Raw genomic sequence first — 20834 nt, 5'->3', positions numbered from 1 at the left:
CAGGTGATTTCTTCTGCAAAAGGACTAATGAGTTCTGAATGCTTTTCTACCAAAGAAACCTCTATTCTTCGTGAAGCATTTGGCATTTGAGGATTAAATCCTAGGGCTGACCGGAAACTGAGAAATCACCTGGCTGAATTCCCCCTTGCTGTCCTTTCTCTTTTGACGAAAGGGAACCCTGACATGGGGTAAGTTATGGATCTAGGTGTGTCAACAACGGCCAGCCATGGGGGCAGACTCAGAGAGATGCAAGTCTTCCAAGAGTCAGACCAGTATCCTTTTGTCCTGTTCTGTTAGTCTTTGGTTTTCAGACAGTATGACGGGAGCCCCCTTACTGGCTGTCCTGGGTTAGCCACCATGTGCTTCCCCCGTGACGTAACCGATGCCCACACAGGCCATTGCTCCTGGTGAACAAGTTTCTCTGTGGCTGACCCACAACCCTCTGTCCTTATTCTGCAGCTGTATGCTCCCCAAGAGGATATTGTGTTGGGATCTGTTTATGCCATTTGTACCCATCATTGAAATGATGTGATTTTTTTGAATGCTGCGTAAACCAACGTAATAGAACTCAGGCAAGAGAGAATTCCTTCTGTGAGTTACAGGCTTTGGACAGAGTAGGGTGTGGCCAGATATCAAGTGTGAAAAAGGTAGAGGCAAATCAGGATCTAGAACTGTGTTCTGAACTCAGACTCCCTCACAGGGCAGTTCATGGAAAATCACTTGGAACTTGAGCATGGTGCCCACGGTCACAGAAAACATCAGGGCTGCCCCTCAAAAGCCTGGCATAACTTTAAGTCAGCTACATGGAAGATCTCAATTTCTATGATTCAGATTCAGTTAACAGGTTAATTGTCTGAGTTCCCTTTTGACTGGTTTTTTAGTTAGCTGACTCGATGTGAGCTTTCACCTGTCTTAGCATCCACGGAGGAGCTCAGAAAACCCCGGTCCAGCGTCAATAACCAGGGTACAGAGTGTCGCATTTTATTGTTGACCTGTAACCTTCTGCAAGTTAGTAACAGTTAAATTTTCATGATTTCTAACGTAAAGTGATAGGAGAATTGGGAACGGAGCCTGATGCACTGTGTGTGTTCAACTAGGTAGTGATACCAAGATCCTTCTTAACAACTCAAAGTCTAGAGAGAGTGGGAGTCCAGCTGAAATGTTGCTCGTAAGCCCTTCTAAGATAACTTCTGCTTGCCGCACAGGTTTGGGGGTTGGGGAATTGGTGTTGTCGTCCCTCCGAAGGGAGAGAGTTTAAAATACTTTCCCGAAAAACAGATCGAACATTCCAGTTTTTCTAGCACCACCTCTCCAGGGATGCTTGGCTCATTTAGAGGGAGGACTGGTGGGGGGAGTGCCTGGCTCTGGAGGGTCCTGACGTGCAGCTCTTGAGGATGCACGCAGCAGTCCCTGGGGTCGCCTCTCTGATGACAAGGTCTCTGTGAGTGGATGTGCATTTCCCTCCATTTTGTAGGAGGCGACCAGAGGGATCCCAGTGGCCCGGTCCTTCTCACTGGTCAGTCTTTGCTCAGTTTGGGCAATTTCCTGTAGTTCTGAGACAAAATTCTTTGAGAAAGTGGGCCAGTAGCTGGTGTATTGGGATTCATGCAGAATGTTGGTTGAGCCAATTCTAAGTAGCAACCACTCAACGCCAATTCCTGAAAAAGACAAATTTCTGTCCTTCCCGGGCTTGTTAAATCACTTTTAATATCACTTTTAGTGTAAGTTACTTCTGGATTTAGAGCTAAATTTACTTAAATTACTTCAGTTACACTGGAGAGTGCCCTAATAAATTCTTTTTCCAATCACCCACAAAATGTTAAATGGGTTTGTGCTCATCAAGCTCACTCTGAGCCTTCTCTGAAGATCTTTGCTCACTTCTGCTCCGTCGCCTTAAAAGACTGGGTGAGCCATAGCTCCCAAACTAACAAAAGCTAAACGGTGAGGGTAGATGCCAGGCGCTTTACATTCCCCACTTCTTTTCCTAATGACTAATATTAGCGAAGGTTACTTTATGTCAGAGTTATATCCCTTCACTGTTGACTCTAAATTCTCTTCCACAACATGAATGTAGTGAGAATATTCCCTCTAACCAAGCTTCTCTGATACGGAGCTGTCTCTGAGGAGGTAATTTGCAATTTGTGGGAGTTCTGACAAACAAAATTTGCCTGGGTGCTTGCTTTTCACCTCTTCTTTATTAGAAGTGGGAGGACAGTCAGGCGGCTTGGCATGCTGGCCCAGGGCTGCTGTGGGGTCCAGGCCCACTGTGTACTGCCAGGAGGCCTTAGCAGCTGGTGTGTGCCTTTTACAGTCCTTAACTTGGGGATGCTTCCAGCCGGGCAGGCTTTGTCAGCCTTGATGAATTCTTGTTGCGGGGCTGTCCTCTGCTTTATAGGACGTTAGCAGCATCCCTGGCCTCTACCTACTCAATGCCCATGGCACCTCCTTCATTGTGACAGCTGAAAACGTCTCCCTCCAGACCTTGCCAGATGTCCCCTTGGAGGCAAAATTGCTCTTTGTGGACTTCTGCAGTAAGGAATGTGCTAGGGTGACACCTGGTGCTCATGTCTGCCTTTGGGTTCTTCTTCCTGGCCCCAGAGAAGATCACCAAGTGACCCAACTCTGCTTTTAAAGAGTCTGAGTCCCATGTGGGATGTTCCGCCTCGGCTGGAGATGTGTGATGGGCCCAAGGTGTGGCTTTAAGCTTTTTGCTACATTGAAGACATTTACACGATCTCCCTGTCTCCATCTTTTTGATGAGAGGGTGGTGACTTTGAAGATCTTTTTAGAAGGTGTATTCGTGGGGGACAGGAAGAGATGGAAGTTCTTGTACACACGTCTAGATACATAACTATGCAGCGAGAATAGTTTTTGATAATTTGGCAAGTCCGCTAAAATTGTCCTTCAGGCTTAACTTTCAACAATGAACTAAATCATAACATCTCTTACTGCTCTCATATCTTGTTTGTGAAAATTACATTTCCGAAAAGAAAACAGACAGTAACCTCCCTGCAGGTTGTGACCATGTCTGAAAATTCTACCTTTCCGAGAGAAGCCTAATATGGTTTTTCCCTATTGAAAGTTTCTGCTGTATTCTTGTTGATGTGAATAATCTAAACAAACTTAAAATTAAAAAAACATGATGAACAGCGGTACGGATTCTAGACAGGGCATTATGTCCCAAGGCATGCCAGTGCCACAATCTTTGTATAAATTTCATATTTGGTGCAAGCAGCCTGGGTTCTTCTGTGGTATTCCTAGCACCTCGAGTGTGGTTTGCCGTCTTTGATTCTATACCATCTGAAGGGCTTAGCTTTCAGAGCTTTTTTCCTGAACACATAGTACAGTGCTCATCACTAGCGATTCTGAGGGAGCAAGCCATCAAACTTATACCAGTTTTTGAAAACACTAAGATGCATTTGCAAGATAAATGAGCTCAAGCTCTCCCTCATCCTGGGATCATACACCTGGGGTTGAGTATTTAGAAGGAGCTTAGAATTATGGTCAAATAAGGCCCTTTACTTTGTGTCTGATATAATCATCCCAGCATGGCCCCCGATGGTTCTTGCATTCGTGGGTAAACATCATTTGTCACTCATAATAGAAAAGTGGGAGGAGGAGGTTAACATACCTATAGATAATACATGCACTGTTCCTGCATGTGTCACAATTAGCTGTGTCTTGCCCAGTCCGATATGAAAGCCTACAAGATAAGAACAGGAGAGCATTACAAGTGGTGGCTGGTGGTTGCTGGCTATTACAGAGCAGACACCTCACATCAGATGCTTTCCCAATGCCATTGCTCGTCATGGTAATGCAAACTGATTCTTGTGTGTTTCCCATTTGGCTCCTGTCTGTATTTATCATACAAAACCGTTGCAACGTCCACAGCTAAGATGATAGTTAAAATAAATCCAGAATGTGAATATAAGCTACTGGATGAAGTAGATAATCTAATTTTGCTAAAAGGGAATTGGGGATGTTTCAGTGCAGCTTTAGGTTTATGGTGTTTTAAAGAAACGTGGAGGGAAATGCAATGCCAGATATGCTGACTCTGTGGCTTAACTCTGCCCCGCAACCTCTTGGCTTGCTGGAGTACAAGTCTGCAAACTACAGTTCCCGGGCTGACTCCCATCCCTGGTCTGATTTTGTCCAGCAATCTAAGATTGGGTTTTATATTTTATTTATTTATTTTTTTAATTTTATTTTTATTTATTTATTTTTTAAAGATTTTATTTATTTATTTGAGACAGAGAGAATGAGAGAGACAGAAAGCACATGAGAGGGGGGAGGGTCAGAGGCAGAAGCAGGCTCCCCGCCGAGCAGGGAGCCCGATGCGGGACTCGATCCCAGGACTCCAGGATCATGACCTGAGCCGAAGGCAGTCGCTTAACCAACTGAGCCACCCAGGCGCCCCTGGGTTTTATATTTTAAATGGTTGAGGAAAAAGGGGAGAAAGAATAATAATATTTGGAAACTGTGTAAATTAATGACATTTAAATTACAGTGTCCGTAAAGATTTTGAGAGTAAAAAAAATAGTGAACATTTTTTCTTAAGTATCTTCCATTTTGCTTATTGGTTTCCAGGTTCCAGAATATTTATTCTCTGGCTCTAGAGAGAAAACAATTTGCTCAGCCTTGTGGAAGAGTCTCCTAATGTTGGTGTCATGCCATCCGCTGACCTTTTCTGCCTATTCTGTCAGCCCTATGAGGCCACACAGTTTTGTTTTTATGGTGGGGGGGTGGGTGGCAAGGTTGGTAACTCTCTTCCTCTTTAAAAAAAATAACCTTAGAGTATTTTTTGGAGCCTACTGTGGAAGGTTGAATAAAAGGTCGATAAGCAGGGTTTTCTTGACCAGGCCTTGACTATTTCTTGGCCCGGTCGCCTCAAGAAATTAGCATTAAGGGTGCTTTCATGCTGTTTCTTCTAACGACTTCAGCTGACCTTTCTTCTCTGATATTTTTAACAGCCAGGTGTAGTTTTTCCAAATATTCCTTTATACCCAGGGGCAAACATGATAACCACAGTCTGTTAAATTTGTGGCAGAAGAAAAGCTTCCATCTGAATTGGTTTATGTACACTTAGGGGCTAAACTTACATTTATATAATCACACAACATAGTAATAGTGTGCACAGAAGGCTTTCCGTCAACATCGATAGTCAATATTTTTATCACCTTCGCTGGGTAAACTCTTGTATGCATTGTGGATTTCGAATTGAAAATAACTATTGTTTTCCTCATTATATTTTGTGTTACATGAACATTTGACAAAAAGATTTCCTACTCAATGTCCCGTTGTCTCAGTGAGCTTTGGTAAACTCGGGACTTGCCCTTTGAATTCTGTGTATTTTACCTATTAATCAAGTGACCATATTCTGCCCTAAAGTGCTGCTGATCATTGCCTGTGACCTCAATGTATTTGGGCTAGGCCTGGAATCGTTGTGTGGCGTTGATTTTTGTCCACCATCACTTTCTGTATTGGGCTCCTTTGGATATGCACGTTTGCTGTTTTACTCTCACCTCAGCTTAGTCAGTAGAGAGGAATAGTCAAGAGCCTGTGTATCACAACCTCCCCTTTTTATTCACCGGACATGGCCACTTTCTTACGTAGACTTTTCCTCTTGTTGACAGACCGACCCCAAGAGTAAATTCCTCATGAACCTCTCACCTGGCTCCAGATCGGTCAGACCTATTCCAGGGTACCCCTGTGTCAAGACATCGACCTTCTCCATTCTTCCATGCCTGATGTATATATAAAGGGACTTTCTCTATTCGGCATATTCTACTAGAGCTTGCCCTAAGCTCATTTCTGATTGAGGTCATTTTGTACAGTATTATGCACAACACTTGAGCCCATGTCCTAGCAGTGACATGGCTGGTGTGGAACGTGTTGTCACACTCTTAGGTTGGGTTGCAGATGAGGTACTGTTCTGCTTTTTTGTTGCACGAGCATGTGCTAACCACCAACCAGGACGGCTGTTTATAGGAGTTAGTCACATTCCAAAGGTGAGGCTTTTAAAAGAAAGCAGGCAAAATCAGGGACATTTCTTAGCCCTTATCTGAGGGGCACTCTTTCTGGGTTCTGAGGAAATATTAATTCCAAGCTTGTAGAACCTTCCAGTCTTAGACCCTAGGTAAAATCTTGATCAAGCCTCATCAGCACCAACACTCTTTACTTGCCCAATATCGTAGAGTTCCAAGTGTCTCACATTTAGATCCTTGAGCCCTCAAATTAATTACGGTATCCTCATTTTAAAGAGGAGCATACAGTAACATTTCGCATCCAGGATCTCATTATTAGACCCCAGGCTTCTGATTCTCTGTGATGCCTTCCTTCTACCTTGGGACTGGTATTCTGCAGTATGTGTAATTGGCAGCTTGGGATAGTCAATGAATCCAGCAATGATAGGACGAGGGCTTCAGGTACCAGAAATGTACTAGAGGGCTCTCTTCCAGGACCTTGGCATTTTTCAGTTAGAAATTGCTTTTTAAAAGCATTTTCTGAAAAGACTCTATTCTTATCCCCTTCTAAAAACCACACACTTTTTTTTTTTTTTTTAACTGTTACAGTCAGTAAGCAAATATTTATTAAGTGCCTATTAAATGTTGGGCATTATTTGGCTACCGAGGAGACATTTTTGGATAAGACAGAGTCTTTGTCCTCACAGAGCTTGCAGTAGAGTGGCAGAGGCAGGCAAGGAATACATAAACACATGGATGGATGGATGGACAGATGCATGGATGAGTTTTGATGACGCGTGTTAAGGAAAGGTTGTGAAGAGGTGGCTTTAGCTAGCACACTGAGGACACAGATTCTGAAGTGGGACCTTGATGATAAATAAAAAAAATGAAATGAGTCATCTGAAGATCCAGGGTTGAGTGGTGCAAGCAGGGGGACCATCACATGTGAACATCCTACAGTGGGAATGACGTTGGCGTGTTTGCATGTCAGGAAAAAAATGGCCAGTGTGGCTAGAACAGATGTTGCATACAGGAGTTGGGGAGGAGATGAGATCAGATCATGTAAAATAGGAAACATTTTGGACATTATTTTAAATTAAATGGAAAACCACTCTAGACTTTTTCTTATTTTTGGATGAAAGAGTGACGTGGAAAACACTTCTTGACTTACTCTCACCCACGCCTCCAACATCACTTTCATCCAGTTTCTTTTCTCTTGCTTCTTTTATTTACAACACAACCTAATTCACTGAGATACAGTATGGTTTGGGTGATGTCTACTGATAAGAAGCAAATGAATCATCATGCCTACTTTATATGGAGATGTATTTGTGGTCATTGGTTTTTAGCTAATTTAGAAGAAAAACAGGTGGTCAGTCCTGTTTCCACTGTGTCTGAGAAGTATTTTCAGGATCTCATTGCCATGAACTTTTCTTAGAGAGACCCCTCAGTATGTTTCTAAGATTTTGTTTTTTTAAGGACCTTTATTTTGTTGAAAGGATTCAAGTGTTTGGAGTCCATAAAGGCAGTTTATAGAAGTAGAGGTCAATGAGAAATTAATTTGTGGATAAAATTTAAAGTGTTGCCCTTGTATCATGCAGTTAAGTCATAGGCTGCCTCCAGCAGCTAATGTCAATCAAGGTATGCCTGCAAAAATTTTATTAAGGCTGAGGGTGTTTTCAGTAGAGGGCTTAAACTGTGTAATCCATTGTGCTTATTGCTTTGATAATCCATCTAATTGTCCTTGGAGCTTTCAAGCTGTAGGGTTTGGCTTCACTGATAATTTTATGGTCACATTAATAATTGTGTTACAGCATCTAAATGAATGTGTTCTCTAAATATAGATGAAACAGATAAATTCTTTCTATAGGACAGGGAACACAAAGTGCTGTTATGGAATTTCCCTAATTTTTCCTTCTCACTTGGAAGCAAGTCATAAAACCAATACTTGAAATGATTATCTTTCTAGATCACCATTGCTGTGAAGAGGAGCAGTCCAGACTCTTTGGACTGCTGGAGCAGATGCTTCTCCAGTGACAGGAGGGCTAGAGGTCTTGTGCAATTTTAAGTTTGGAGAAGAGAGAGCTTAGATTATTGATGTAAAAGCTGCAGAGGAAGAATGTAAAAAAAAAAAATATTAAGTTTTCCGTCTTGAAAGTTAATTGCTATCTTTGTAAAGCTCTCTTCCCGTTGGTTTTGAGGAGTTATACCTTATATGGGTTTATAATCCTATGCCTGTCACAGTGCCCAGTACATTGAGTATTTGGTTAATAGTAATGTGACCAAATAATACAGTTACTCTTTTGGTTCTCATATTGAAGTTCAGTAATAGACAAATCTACTGAGAAAATTCCAACCAAGTACAAAAAGCAAACGAAAAGTATACATTGTGAAAAGCTCTGGTCCCACCTTTTTTCCCAATAGGAACCCCTTTGTACCCTTGTGATAAGCATGCTCACTGTAAATAAGGATTTTTTAATACACTGATCTTTTTTGCATTCACTATTGTCCACTGCAGTTATTTGCCATTTGCCAGTATTTTCTGGTCGTAGCAATGTATGAAACTTGGAGAGAACCTAACATTCAGCACCAAGGACAGCACCAAGCTGCTGAGTTGTCCAGAACTTTTTCTCTTCTGTTCCCTTGATTCTCTTGCCCCCATCCCTCCAGAGCACAGTTCTAACTGAGGAACGATTCCAGAATCTGGAGCCTCTCCTCGCTTGATGCCCTTTTGACACTTACGGTCATGGAGGGCTTCGCTGAAAGCTGAAGGAGACTAGGCATGAGTCATGAGATGATTAGGGATGTAAAGAGCATGGACGTCGTGAAAACACATGGAGGAGGGAAGGGTTGCTCCAGATTTGTTAAAGCAGAGGGATGTGGACAAGTGAATTTTACAGCGTAGTTCTGGTGGAGTCCAGGTGTAGAGCCATTTCCACTTCTGCTTTGTGGATTTCTTTATAAGAACTTGCTCTGCTTTACAGAAAGCAAGATGAGTGTCCTTTATAGAAGACAGTGTGGAACTCTAGTTGGGGCACCCCCATTCAAACACAACACTGGGACTTCCTTTCTGGAGTGGCCTAGAATTCTCAAGTTTAACTCTGGATGCAGTGCACCAGTTTCGCTAGCTACCTCAGGCTTCTGCAGTAATCTGCTCCAATTTTTAGTTATCATTTCCAAATATATACTTTTGTATGCTTATATAAAAAGGAGAAAAATGGTCATGAATTTGGGGTTTGCAAGTCTTTGGTCATTCCTGTTGCAGATCAACAACAAGAGGTAATGGAAAATAGAATCAACAGCAACAGCAACAAACAAAGTAAGGCCCATGGCAGAGCCTGTGTGGCAGCTTTTATAACAAAGCCATGGGGATGCTGGAGGAAGGATGGCTGCTGGTGTCAGCCTGAGCTGTGTCCTGGGAGGCAGGGGCCAAGAGCAGGGGTGGCAGTGACAGACAGCATCTGCTTTCTCGAGACTGCATCACAGAGAGATCTAAGATAGCAGGGCCCTAGGTGGTAGGAAAGGGTGCTGAGAAATGTCATAGAAAGGTCACTGAAACCTTTCTTCTTGGCCACATACCCAAGCTGCTCAGTGTCTCTGAGACCTTAAAGATGAAGCCTGAGAGGTAGGACAAACAACTCTGACCCCCTCCCAGCGCCCCCGCCCCCAAAATTAATTGTTTGGTTAAAAGGTCAGGAATGGAAAAAAAAAATGCCTCTCACTGTGTCTGTTATCAGAAGCAAAGTCCAACAAAGTCCTAAGCATCTCAGAGAAGAATGGTTGGCAAGTAGAAAATAATCCTGTGATATTTAGTAGTAATTACTAGCACTGGATTATTGTATTGACTCTTAACTCTGCTGTCCTCCTGCCACATACCACAACACAGTTTTCTCCATATGATCTTAATTTTCCAATCGAAAATTTTCTTCTTTCATTCCTGGGTGACTGTGGATGGTTCTTGACTTCAGAAAAACATTCTCCTCTCAACTAATGTCACAAGTGCGTTAGCATGCAGCGTGCTGTGGGCCTGTCCCCCAGAGCTCCGAGTTGGCACACAGTGCACGAGACCCTGTTGCTGAATTGCTGGTCTTTTAAATGGCATGGTGATTTACAGCAAGTTCAGAATTTCTGGCATGCAAGCAGATGGTGTCTTAGGTGATGCTAAACCCAGGGTATGATCCTTTAATTGTGGTCTTCAAGACACGTACATCACATAGGATATTGGATTGGTCACTTTGAGTTAACTCAAAGGTATGTATTAGGCCCTTAGCTAGAGAGGGTGGTTGGTGTAGAAAAGAAAATGGCACGATCTCTACTCTCAGTGATAATTTTATGCACTTGTTTAATTTATTCTTATTTTGATCCTTCTTGTTCTTTTGGCTTTCTCACTGGGTGCCAAGAAGTGTTTTTTCTACCACATTCTAGCCCAGGTTTGTGCTCCAGCTGTCCCTTCATGATAACTGAGCCATCACTTACGTCAGCATCTTAAAGGGCTTTTTCACTTAATAGCCTCAAAGTGACTTTAATTAGAGGCATAAAGTGATACCACAACTATTGTTGGGAGAAACTAAACTTCAAAAAGTAGTCAAAGGCAGCTGTTTTCAGTAACCCCCTACTGTGTTTTAAGACCACCCCTGGCAGTGGGTTTGGCTTATTCCTAAGGCTGACTTCTCACTAGGAATTTGCCAGATTATACCCTGGAAGCACAGTTACTTCATCTATTAGCTGTTCCATAGTAAAAATGAATTTAGACTTTCCCTATATATCCGTGTAAACTCAACTGTATCTGTGATTTGCATCTAAGCTATTGAATGCCAGAATTGGAGGAGCATCCTATTTAAGTGTGTTAAAAGAACGCAAAGTCCATTTTCCTAACAAACTCCCAAGGTCATCCGTTGATCAACAGAAGGCAGTGCTGGCTTCCACTAGCAATGGTACGACCTGTTCCCATTTCCCCAGAAGCCGAGAGGAGCGGTCTGTTAGCCAGTGGCTGGCTTGCTGTGTTAGGCTGTGCAGTCCTGTGTTCATCAGTGGCCTGGGATGCCCAGGTGGCTAAGCATTTTATGTCTTTTAGAAAGTGAGGTGGTGTTTTAAAGAATGCAAAATAAGTGATCCCCACTCTTTGTGGCACTCCTGTTTCCCCCCTGCCTCCAGGCTAAGAGGGCTGACTAGTTGGAAGCCTTCTTAGGTTCTGTAGGAATGGCACATTCAGCTGAGCCCCAGGTGCCTTTGGGCAGCTCCCAGTACCTTTCCTCTACCACAGTGTCTGCCATTCGGTATTGTCTTGGTAACCTTCATAGTTTCCTGTTTGCTCAGCCAACAGCCTGCATGCCAGTCACAGGAGAGGTGGCAATAAACGTTTGTGGCTACATGGAATGATGAATGGAAGACAAATAACAAAATTGATTGGGAAGGTGACTTTGATTCAGCAGATCTATGAGGGTTGGATTGATCTCAGTTCCAGTGAAACTTACCAGCTCTTAACCTGATTTAAATAAAACTCAGAAAGACTCATGTCCATGCTCTCTGTTCAGTATCTTGAATATGGCATAATCACCAAATTATTTGTGTTTTGAGAATTTTAACCATCAGTTATTAGTTATTATATAACCCTGGTTTCTCTCTTCTCCTGCTCTCTTGCCTGTAGATATTAAATAAGGCCAATCCTATTATACTGCTGGTTTCCTCTGTTCATCTAGGGCTTCTTTTTGGAGAAAAGAGGTCTCGTTGACATTGAAGTACATCAAACTCTTCTTTTCCACACACACTCATGTGATCCTCCTGAATATGAATGTGTATGTTCCAAATATCCCTTGCGTAAAAAATAGAGTTGTCCTGGCTGACTCCCCTAAGGGAGATCTATTTTTGTAGTTTGACGTTGGAATGGAGAAGGGATATCCTGTTACCAAGCTCATGGTTAGATTTTGTAGCACTCTCTAGTTGAGTTGCAGTACAGCTGAAAAAAAACTGGAGCCTGGGAATCCCAACACCATGTATAATCTCGGCTTGTTGGAAAGTGTGTTGTGGTCAGATTACTTAGAAATGATGTTTTATAGCGTAACCCATTCATAGGTTGAGGTAGTTCTTTGTTCTTCCTGTTTGTCTTAACCTTTATTTCTTTCTTCCTTTCCTTTCCTTTCCTTTCTCTTTCTCTTTCTCTTTCCCTCCCTCCCTTCCTTCTTGCTGCTCTGAAATACCTTTTATTTTTTAAATAGGGGTATTTATTTATATACAAATACTGCCTTTCTGTACTTTCAACTGATTAAATGTTTTCTCCGTTAATCAAAATTACAGTGAATAAGTATTTATAAACACTTTTAAGGTAATAAGTATGTATAAGTTGATCTCTTTATTTTTTTAAATTAATTAACATATAATGTATTATTAGTTTCAGAGGTAGAGGTCAGTGATTCATCAGTATTATGTAACACCCAGTGCTCATTCCATCACCTGCCCTCCTTAATTCCGTCACCCAATTACCCCATCCCTTCATCCACCTCCCCTCCAGCAACCCTCAGTTTGTTTCCTATGATTAAGAGTCTCTTATGGTTTGTCTTCTTCTCTGATTTTGTCTTGTTTTATTTCTTCCTCTCTTCCCCTATGATCGTCTGTTTTGTTTCTTAAATTCCACAGGGTAAAGTTCTCAAAGTTTTTCATAGCCTGTTCTCTCCGAGCCAGGAATGGAGATGTTAATCCTTGAAGAACGATCTCCCCATGCAAGCCCCATGTCATCTTAGTAAACACATCCTAGTAACCTAATCCTGGTTATTTCCGTTTCATCTTCTAGTTAAGAGACCTTAAAGGGTTTGGCCGTAGATGAGACCAGACCACTAGCTGGCCTTCAGCCTGTTTGCATGGTCACAGCTCATCCAGTGCTTCCTCAGCACCAGCGTGGTGCTTGGCCTTTTCCTGGGGGGGCAGTTGCTTGGGTGAATAAAACATAGTCCTTACCTTCAAGACACTGAACATCTAGAGGACATATGTTTCCAATATGAAGGAGCTGCTTCTGTGCCGACCGAGTAGAGATGTAGAACTGTTGCTGGGGACAGTTTCTGCGCTCATTCAAACGCACATCCTTGTTCTGGCCCAGATGCTCTGTTCCCTCATAGGCAATTCAGCATATCTGCTGACAGGTTCCCAGCACCCTGCCTGTGGCTTTCTTGCAGCCATTTTTCGGTGGATGCTAATGATGTGATGAGGTGTTTTTGTCCCACGTGGCTGAGAGCATCTTGGTGGCCACAGATTTATCTTCCCAGTCCTGGCACTGAGCTCACAAGCACTTTCCATGGAGCAGGGCTTGAGGTGTCCATCATAAATACCTGTTTCTTTTGTGACTCAGAAAGTGCCGTACCTCCTTCTCTGCTTTCAACCTTTCCACAACACTTACCAGATGGAACGTGCCATACATTTTAGTTATTATTTTGCTTTCAGTCTGTCTCCCCCCTGACAATGTCAGCACCATGAGGGCAGAGATTTTTTTTCTGTCTGTTCCCTGATGAACGTTCAGTGCTTGCACTGGGGCGTGAAGTATAGTGGATGCTCAAGAAATATTTTTTGAATAATGAATGAGAAAATGAGGGAATAAGTGAATAAATGAATGAATGAATGAATAAAGAATGTGTCTGAGTATCCTGCTGGGTTAACTGACATCATACCCTGTGCTTCTGAAATGAAAATAGGACGGTCAGCTTTGTGATGTTTCCAGCTGGATCAGGTGAGAACATCTGTCTCAAAGTATTAACATTATCCCATCTTAAATTTCCCCAACAAGTGGAAAAGGTCAGTCATCTTCTGCTTCCCACACCCAGATATTAAAATAAATGGCCCAGCCTACATCTCAACCAGCCCCCTCCTCATCCCTGGGAAATGTCATTTCTTTATCTCAGAAGCAGTCCTGGTGAACGAGTTTCAGTGAGAAACAAACACCTGATTAATAATGAATGCAGGTGCTTTATGTGGTATTGACAAATTAAATTTTATTAGCCTAGTAGCTCCCCAAATGTGGTGATCCTATAATTCTCAGGAGGCTCTGGCTTTTAAGGAAGCTTGCAATGCTTGTTTTCATTATGAAGTGAAACAAAATGGTGGCCATTGGAGGTACATGGCAGCTGGTGTGATGCTTCAAGCATGCAGGGGTCTCTGGGAGCCAGCTGGTGTCTCTTGCTTCTGCCTCAGCCCTCTGCCTCACCTCCAGCAGTGCCTCTCTGCATCTCCCTAAGGCTCTGCCTCATCTCCCTGCTCACTTGCCTCCACACAGAGCCATGCTTGATGAAGAAACAGGAATATACTATTATTATTATTGCATATCCATTATTATTACTGTCAGAAATACATGCAGACTTGGACAGAGACAGACACAGAGATAAACACTATTATTAGGGCAGGGCTTCTCTCTTTAGAGTTTTATCATCATATTTCCATAATATAAAATCATCATAGGTAAAAATTGGGGAAGATAGTAATTATTATTTCGTGCGTGGACTGCCTGGTTATGTTACAAACAGGGCAAAGCTTGCATTTTCTTTCTACAGTCCTAAGTTGCAAAACGGTAACCGTGATGACAAACAAGTCCCTCACCCCAAAGGGCACCAGGAATAGCTATTAATAAGGAAAACAACTTTTTAGGGCTGAGCTGAGGCTGAGTTGATTAACTTGTTTTCCTGGAGGACAGATAAAGCTTAAGCTATAATTTATTGAAAATTAATGAAAATGAATTATGGTGGCAGTGGCTACTGAGCTAGAATGAGAATAGGGATCTGGGTACGTTGTACTAAAGCAGAGCTTTCTGTGGCTTGCCATGTTTCTGCTGTACTAGTTCTCTTCCATAGAGTCTGACTTCCAGAGGTTTTAATTTGAAAGCATTAATGTGCATTTGCTAGTAGTTCTGGTCATAAATATCCACAGAGCCCTTCATGTTTGATTTACAGTTTCTTTTGAGATATATATATATATTAGAGCAGTTTAGTTAATTTTGAATCAGAACTTTTTGTGAAGCATCTGTGCTTTGTTTCAAAAGTCTGACCTTGTGCTGGTTTTCTTTAAGCAATCGCTTCAGAGATCTTGCAGTTGAAGATTAAAATCTTTAACTTTTGGTGTCATCATTTGTAAGATTCTTGATGTCCAATTATGAGACTTTTATCTGGGGGGATAGTCTAGTGCTGTAACCAATGAGATGTCGAGAGAAAAAATTTAGTCCATTTTTGGTGCCTAGGAGCTCGATTCTCACAAATGTCCTTTCAGATCTGGCCTTTAGAATCCACGCATGCTTATTTTTGTTGCATTGAAAACTTTCCTCCAGCTTGTGGTTCACATGAATTTAGACATATATTTGAGGAAGGTAGAGCCAGGAGGGCACGTGCTGAGCCTCTGACGTGACAGATGGTACCTGAAGGCTTTGAAGAGTTCTCCCCAGGAAGGTTGCCTATGGATAGATTTTGTGCTTGGCACTCAGGTCCCTGGACTTCAAGATCAGTGGCTTTGATTTTTTTTTTTTTTTTAATTACCTCACAGAGGACATTCCTCTTACTGATTATGAATCCTTAAATACATGCCTTAGTACTGGGATCCCTTTAAAAGGTGTTTTCTGCTTTCTCCAGAATGTAAGTTTGCAAAAATCTCACCAGCTCTGGGCACGAGAGCCTCTTAGTCCCTTCAAGTTAGAGGAAGAATCCGGGTTTGCAGTAGCAACAAAAATGCCTGCTTTTTAATTCTGTGTGGATATAGCAGGTTTGCCATTTTCAGAGGATGAGATGGCGAGTGCTCGGGCCTGACAGAGATCTAGATGTAATGTCTGCCTTTGCCATCTCTCACCGCCTTCTGACCTTGGGGATGTCACTGAGCATAGCCAGGCTTTAGTTTTCTGGTGCAGATAATTCCTACCTTCAGTGTTATTTTGAGGATTCAGTGAAATCCTCGCAGAATGCTTGCATGTTGCAGGTGCTCAAAATGGATGGACTTTATGGGTATTGTGCCTACTTCCCTGAACTCTTCCACAGATCCAATGGGCTACAGAGCTCAAGCCATTTTTGCATAGCCTAGCAGAATTTTATCAGATTTTAAAAAGTTTTGAAAGCTAGAACTTGCATTTCATCTCTTAAAAAAAACCAAAAAACCCGAATTCTGGGATACAAATCCATAAATGTTCATGTTATGCCTTGAATCGCTCATTTTATCTGCAAATGGAGTGTCTGGATTGCCTAGTAACTCTGTGGTGAGGCATTTATTCACCTACCAACTTAAAAGGCCGGGGAGGTATTTGACATCTATTTTGGCATTCTGCACAGGAAGATTATTTAAATTACATTTTCAAGTATGTGTGATACCTGCATGAAGCCCAAAGCAAGAATTTGGAACGTGTTTTATATTCTTACAAATATATTTGCTTCATTTTTCATATTAAGGATGGAAAGGCTTATTATTTTTCAAGAACTTAAAAAAAAGTAGAAAAGACCACGGCCCTGTGCATTAAGCGAAGAGAATGCTGGAGAGTACATGATCTGTGCTTCCATTGCAAAATCATAAAACATATACTGGAGACTTTAAACTTGAATATTTGATCACAGGTATATGAAAGCCATTAGTTGCAACAGAAAAGGAAAACGGAAAGGTGTTTCTGAAATCTGTTCAAAGGATGGCACCCAAAAAGGACAGAAGCCAATTCGAGCATGTGTAGCAGCTGAAGAGATAAGAAGTAAAGTGTCAGTAGACAAGAAAATACGACAGTGGGATCCCTGGATGCATTTATTGAAGGACGTCCGTAGAGAGGGTTCTGTTGCTTTATTCTTTCTCTCTCTCTGTCAACTTTTATATAAGGCAGTGGCTGAAACGATGATGTTGTTAGGCCTCTCTGGAGGATTTGTTCTTAGAGCAGAAAGGAGCTCTGACGTCCCTTGACTCATCCGGACTGTCCTTTCATAGGGGAACAGGTAGCTGGGAGATGAGCTAGGACCAACTGTGTTTCCCAACTCCGCACCCTGCCTTGACCATGACACCAGATCCGCGTGGCCTGTGCATGTCCCTGAAAACGAACACAGAGCTGATGTCTCCCTTAGTAATCCTCCCTCCCTCCTAACCTCAGAAAGAAACCAGCCTGTATCATGAAGCAGGAAGATCTCGCTTGAAAGCGTTTAGGCTTGCCCCTTGCTCAACCTCCCCCACTTGAGCTCTTGGAAGGCTGCTTCTCAGTAACAAAGTAACTTGGAAGGAGGTAACTTCTACTGAGTGCAGACACAACCCTGGATTGAGAGCCTTGTCCTCTGTATTTGAGAAGCCCGCGGGCAGGTATTCTTAGCTCCCTTTTATAGAGGAAGAAGCTGAAGTTCAGAGAGGTTAATGACCGTGCCTAAGCACAGCTGGGGCAGAGAGGGGCAGAGCAAAGTTGCCAACTCAGGACTGGCTGACTGCAGAGCCCGGGTCGTTCCACTCGGCTCCCCTCCTGGATCTCACTCCCGGAAAACGGGAAAACGGACTGAGCGGGAGGCAGACCTCAGTCGGCTGGCTGGAATGTTTGGGTGACGACAGATGTGCAGAGACACCGAAACTGATTTATCAAGATTAGAAAACGAAGTGCTGACATTTTCCTCCTGTTCAGATAGGGAGCGCCGAGGGGCAGGAGTGCCTTTGGCAGGGAATAAGGACCTTTTTGCTCCTGGTCTCCATGCTGGGTGCTGCTTTCCCTTTGCTGCTCACAGTGCCCTGCGTTTTTGTGATGCATCGTGCCAGCCGCCCGGGAAGGCAGCACACGGCATTCCTTCCAGAGGAGACCCACAAGGGATGTTTGCAGAGCCACAAATGTCACCCACCTGCCCTCTTCAAATCGGGGCCCGCCAGCTAACCAGGTGGAAGACGTCCATCTCGGTCAGTGGGTGGGTTTTGGCCAGAACAAGCTAAGCATCCCTCCAGAGGGGGCCCGATCACACTGAGATGGACCTGCCTTACTGTGCCCAGCCTTTCCTTCGGCTCTTGGAGGGCGGTTCTGGGAAGTTCCTAGTCCGAATCTCACGTGGAGACCTTCGTGATTCCCGTGTTCGTGCCCTGGCTGCCACCACAGTGGTGTGCGGGTTTCCGTGTTGGGTCTTTCTGCTCTGCGACTTCAGTTGTCCCCTTATGCTTCCTCTGTAATTGTGATGCAGTATTTATTCTGTTTGGGCATAGATAATTAAGGAAAATTCGGAGAGATTTCTCCTTCCCTGACAGGTCCTTCTGAAGCGTGCCTGATTTCCGAGTGATTTGTCAGTACAGGGACATAAGATAAAGCAAGTGTATCATTTCTGTCCACGTAGCTTATCGGGGTGACAGCAAGTCACGGCGCACAATTATGTGCTGTGATGACCTCTTCTTCCTGCTGGTGGGAGAGTGAGACCTTTCTCATGTTTTAAAGACATGCCGTCATGTATGTATCATACATACAAATTACACAGATGTGAATAACACGCACGGAGTCCGCAGGCAGAATGCTGAAGGCTGTGTGGGCTGAGGATGAACAGTCAGGTGGAGGCTTGAACAAAGTGATCATCAGTGACCTGGGGATGCGTCAGAGTGGGGCCCTGAGCTCATCTGACTTGTATCCCCTCCTTGCCTGGCACAGGGCTCAACACAAGGAGACTCTTGGTAGAGGCCCTCTGAACAGGTGAGTGAATGGTACGCCTGTCAGTCTGGCAGTCACGCACCTGGGATCGTCCCTCCCCATCTTCTGACCTGGTTTTCTATACGACCGTGTGGCACAAGTCAGCGCACTCTGCCTGTGGCCTGGACCTGGCTCCTGGCTGCGTATCCTCATTTGTACACATACTGTCTCTGGCTGCATTCACGATACGGTGGCAGAGCCAAATCGTTTGAACGTAGACGGTGTGGCCTTCAAATCCAAAAACATTTGCTATCTGGCCCAAAGGCGTGCCAACATCTGCCAGGCCAAAAGGTGATGCTGAGGTCTTCAAATAACCATAGATCCTGAAAGCCTGATTTTTTTTTCCCCCCTCTGGATGTGAGTGTCTGCACATACCTTCATCCGCTGCGTGGCCGGCCCCCTTGCTTTAGTGATTAAAAGAAAAGCAAAGCTGGGCCAACAACACAGGATTCCACACTGGGTTTACATTAACTTGTTGCTGCCCTCAGGTCTTTATTCCTACCTCCTTTGTCTTCAAAGCTGCTGTGAGCACTGCCCTCAAAGGGCCCCTGATCTCTGGGGGGATTCCGTTGGCTTATTTTTCTTTGCTCTCCGTGTGTGCCCTGGACCTCACGTCACAGAGAAATACTCCTTCTCGGTGAGGCTGAAGCGGCTGGACAGGACTCCGGGAGCCATAGCAGGGATGAACGGGAGACTGGGTCGCTGGGTTTACAGCCCTCCTTGCAAGCTGCTGGAGTCCTTGGGCTGGTTTGTTGTTGAGGTTTTGCTTCTTTTAAGTGATGGTCTCACATTTGCTCTGATTCAGTACAGCTGCAAAGCCTCCGGGCTTTCAGATTTCATCTCTGCCAATCCATCACACTTGATGGCCCAGAATGGCGTGGGTTCTGCTCTCTCCCTGCCTCTCCCAATACCCAAGCCTGCAGGTAACACCTAGCTGACGCCGGGAGAGATGTGACCAGTGAAAGAGCCTACTTGACTCTGGGCAACAGCAGATCGTGCCCTCATGCATGACAGTTCGACTAAAGCTTCTCATGTAGTTTTTGGGTCTTCTCCGAATAGCTGAGTCTCATTAGGCTGTCACCGACCACGGAACCCATGAAGACACTCAAGAGTGTTGGGGTGCAGTCTTAGAAGTAAATAACCATCTTCCCATGGAGTGCCCATGCAGTTGCTGGTGAGTGCACACGGGGAGCACTTTGGACCTGCAGCCCGTGAGTCAGAGGGTCTCCTGCCCAGCAGCTGCTGGCTGTTCTGGGGAATTATGGCTGTTATAAGAAGTACTTGGGTTTTTAAATTCAGTGCCCCGTTTGCCTGGTTTGCAGCCTTCAGCGACTATATTAGTGGCCTACTGAGGCAGCCTGTGTGACCCTGAACTTCCTGGGAAGAGACAAGAATAATACTGAGAGCTCTGAAATAAGCAGGATCATGCCTGACATTCATACCAGCACAGTGACCAAATGCTGCCCTCACTGCATGAAGCGAGCGATGTTAGTGATCTGCCCAAACGTTTTACAAGGGCCCGAAAGGCATGATTTTGAATACTTTTTGCACAGCTATCTCCTTATGGAATGCAGTGCTCACATTAGGACATGGCCTTTCCTCGATGCCTGCTGTTTGTTGCTCTCTGTGACTAGCTTTGCAGACATCGTCTTTAAGCTTCTAGTAGCCTTGTTTTGTATAAGATGAAGGTGGAGCTTCCCTAAGCTGAAAACACTCTGCCAAGGCCTCTTGGAAATTGACATAAGCAAATGAGATGAATGAATCGCATGAAAAATAATTTGGAAGCTCCTGAATGTGGTTGGGGTTGGTGACCCCGGAATTCCCATGCACTAAACAACTCTTTCAGTAGGCTTGTCTGACAGACTCAATATGCAGTTTGTCCAGACTCACTAGTGAAAGGAAGTCCTACAAAAAAAGGTTATACATTCAGTGTACTTCAAGAAACGTAAGTTGGCCCATGGAACCTAGCCAAGTGCAAAGAGTATTGCCTTCCCTGGCTTTGTCCTAACATCCTACACCAGAGCAAGCCCATGGCCTCCGCATGCAACGTGGGTGTAGAGGCAGAATCTGTCAGTGGGATTCAAAGTCCTGGGCTCCACAGTGCATGTAAGATGCCTGTTCTCACTGGATCCCCTTCCGATGCAGGTAAATTCTTGACAGAGTAGGTTCTCCTTGCTTAATTGAGGGTAGAAGGTGAGCAGAGAAATTTTACCCAGCTTCTGAGCATTCTCTACTGTTGATGACTT

The 20834-nt window shown here is 43.8% G+C and overlaps 2 protein-coding genes across 3 annotated transcripts in view; one reads left to right on the top strand and one right to left on the bottom strand.

Annotated features, from left to right (window-relative positions):
• The window catches only part of DOCK1 (dedicator of cytokinesis 1), a 414563-nt gene that overhangs the window by 134093 nt on the left and 259636 nt on the right, over window positions 1-20834 (top strand). The gene's annotated exons all lie outside the window — the stretch shown is intronic.
• The window catches only part of INSYN2A (inhibitory synaptic factor 2A), a 39457-nt gene that overhangs the window by 14159 nt on the left and 4464 nt on the right, over window positions 1-20834 (bottom strand). Inside the window, exon 2 of one of the 2 annotated variants that reach the window (XM_006737563.3) lies at window positions 3632-3703. The exons of the other annotated variant lie outside the window; for it this stretch is intronic. Coding sequence (XP_006737626.2) covers window positions 3632-3703 — 72 coding nt within the window. The remainder of the gene's footprint in view (window positions 1-3631; window positions 3704-20834) is intronic. 2 annotated transcript variants of the gene reach the window in all.

The sequence above is a fragment of the Leptonychotes weddellii genome, chromosome 6, assembly GCF_054177405.1.
Source record: "Leptonychotes weddellii isolate Sample4059 chromosome 6, ASM5417740v2, whole genome shotgun sequence".
In the NCBI taxonomy this organism is placed as follows: Eukaryota; Metazoa; Chordata; class Mammalia; order Carnivora; family Phocidae; genus Leptonychotes; species Leptonychotes weddellii.
The sequence above is the reverse complement of the archived record's forward strand: the minus strand, read 5'-3'. Positions and strand labels throughout refer to the sequence as shown.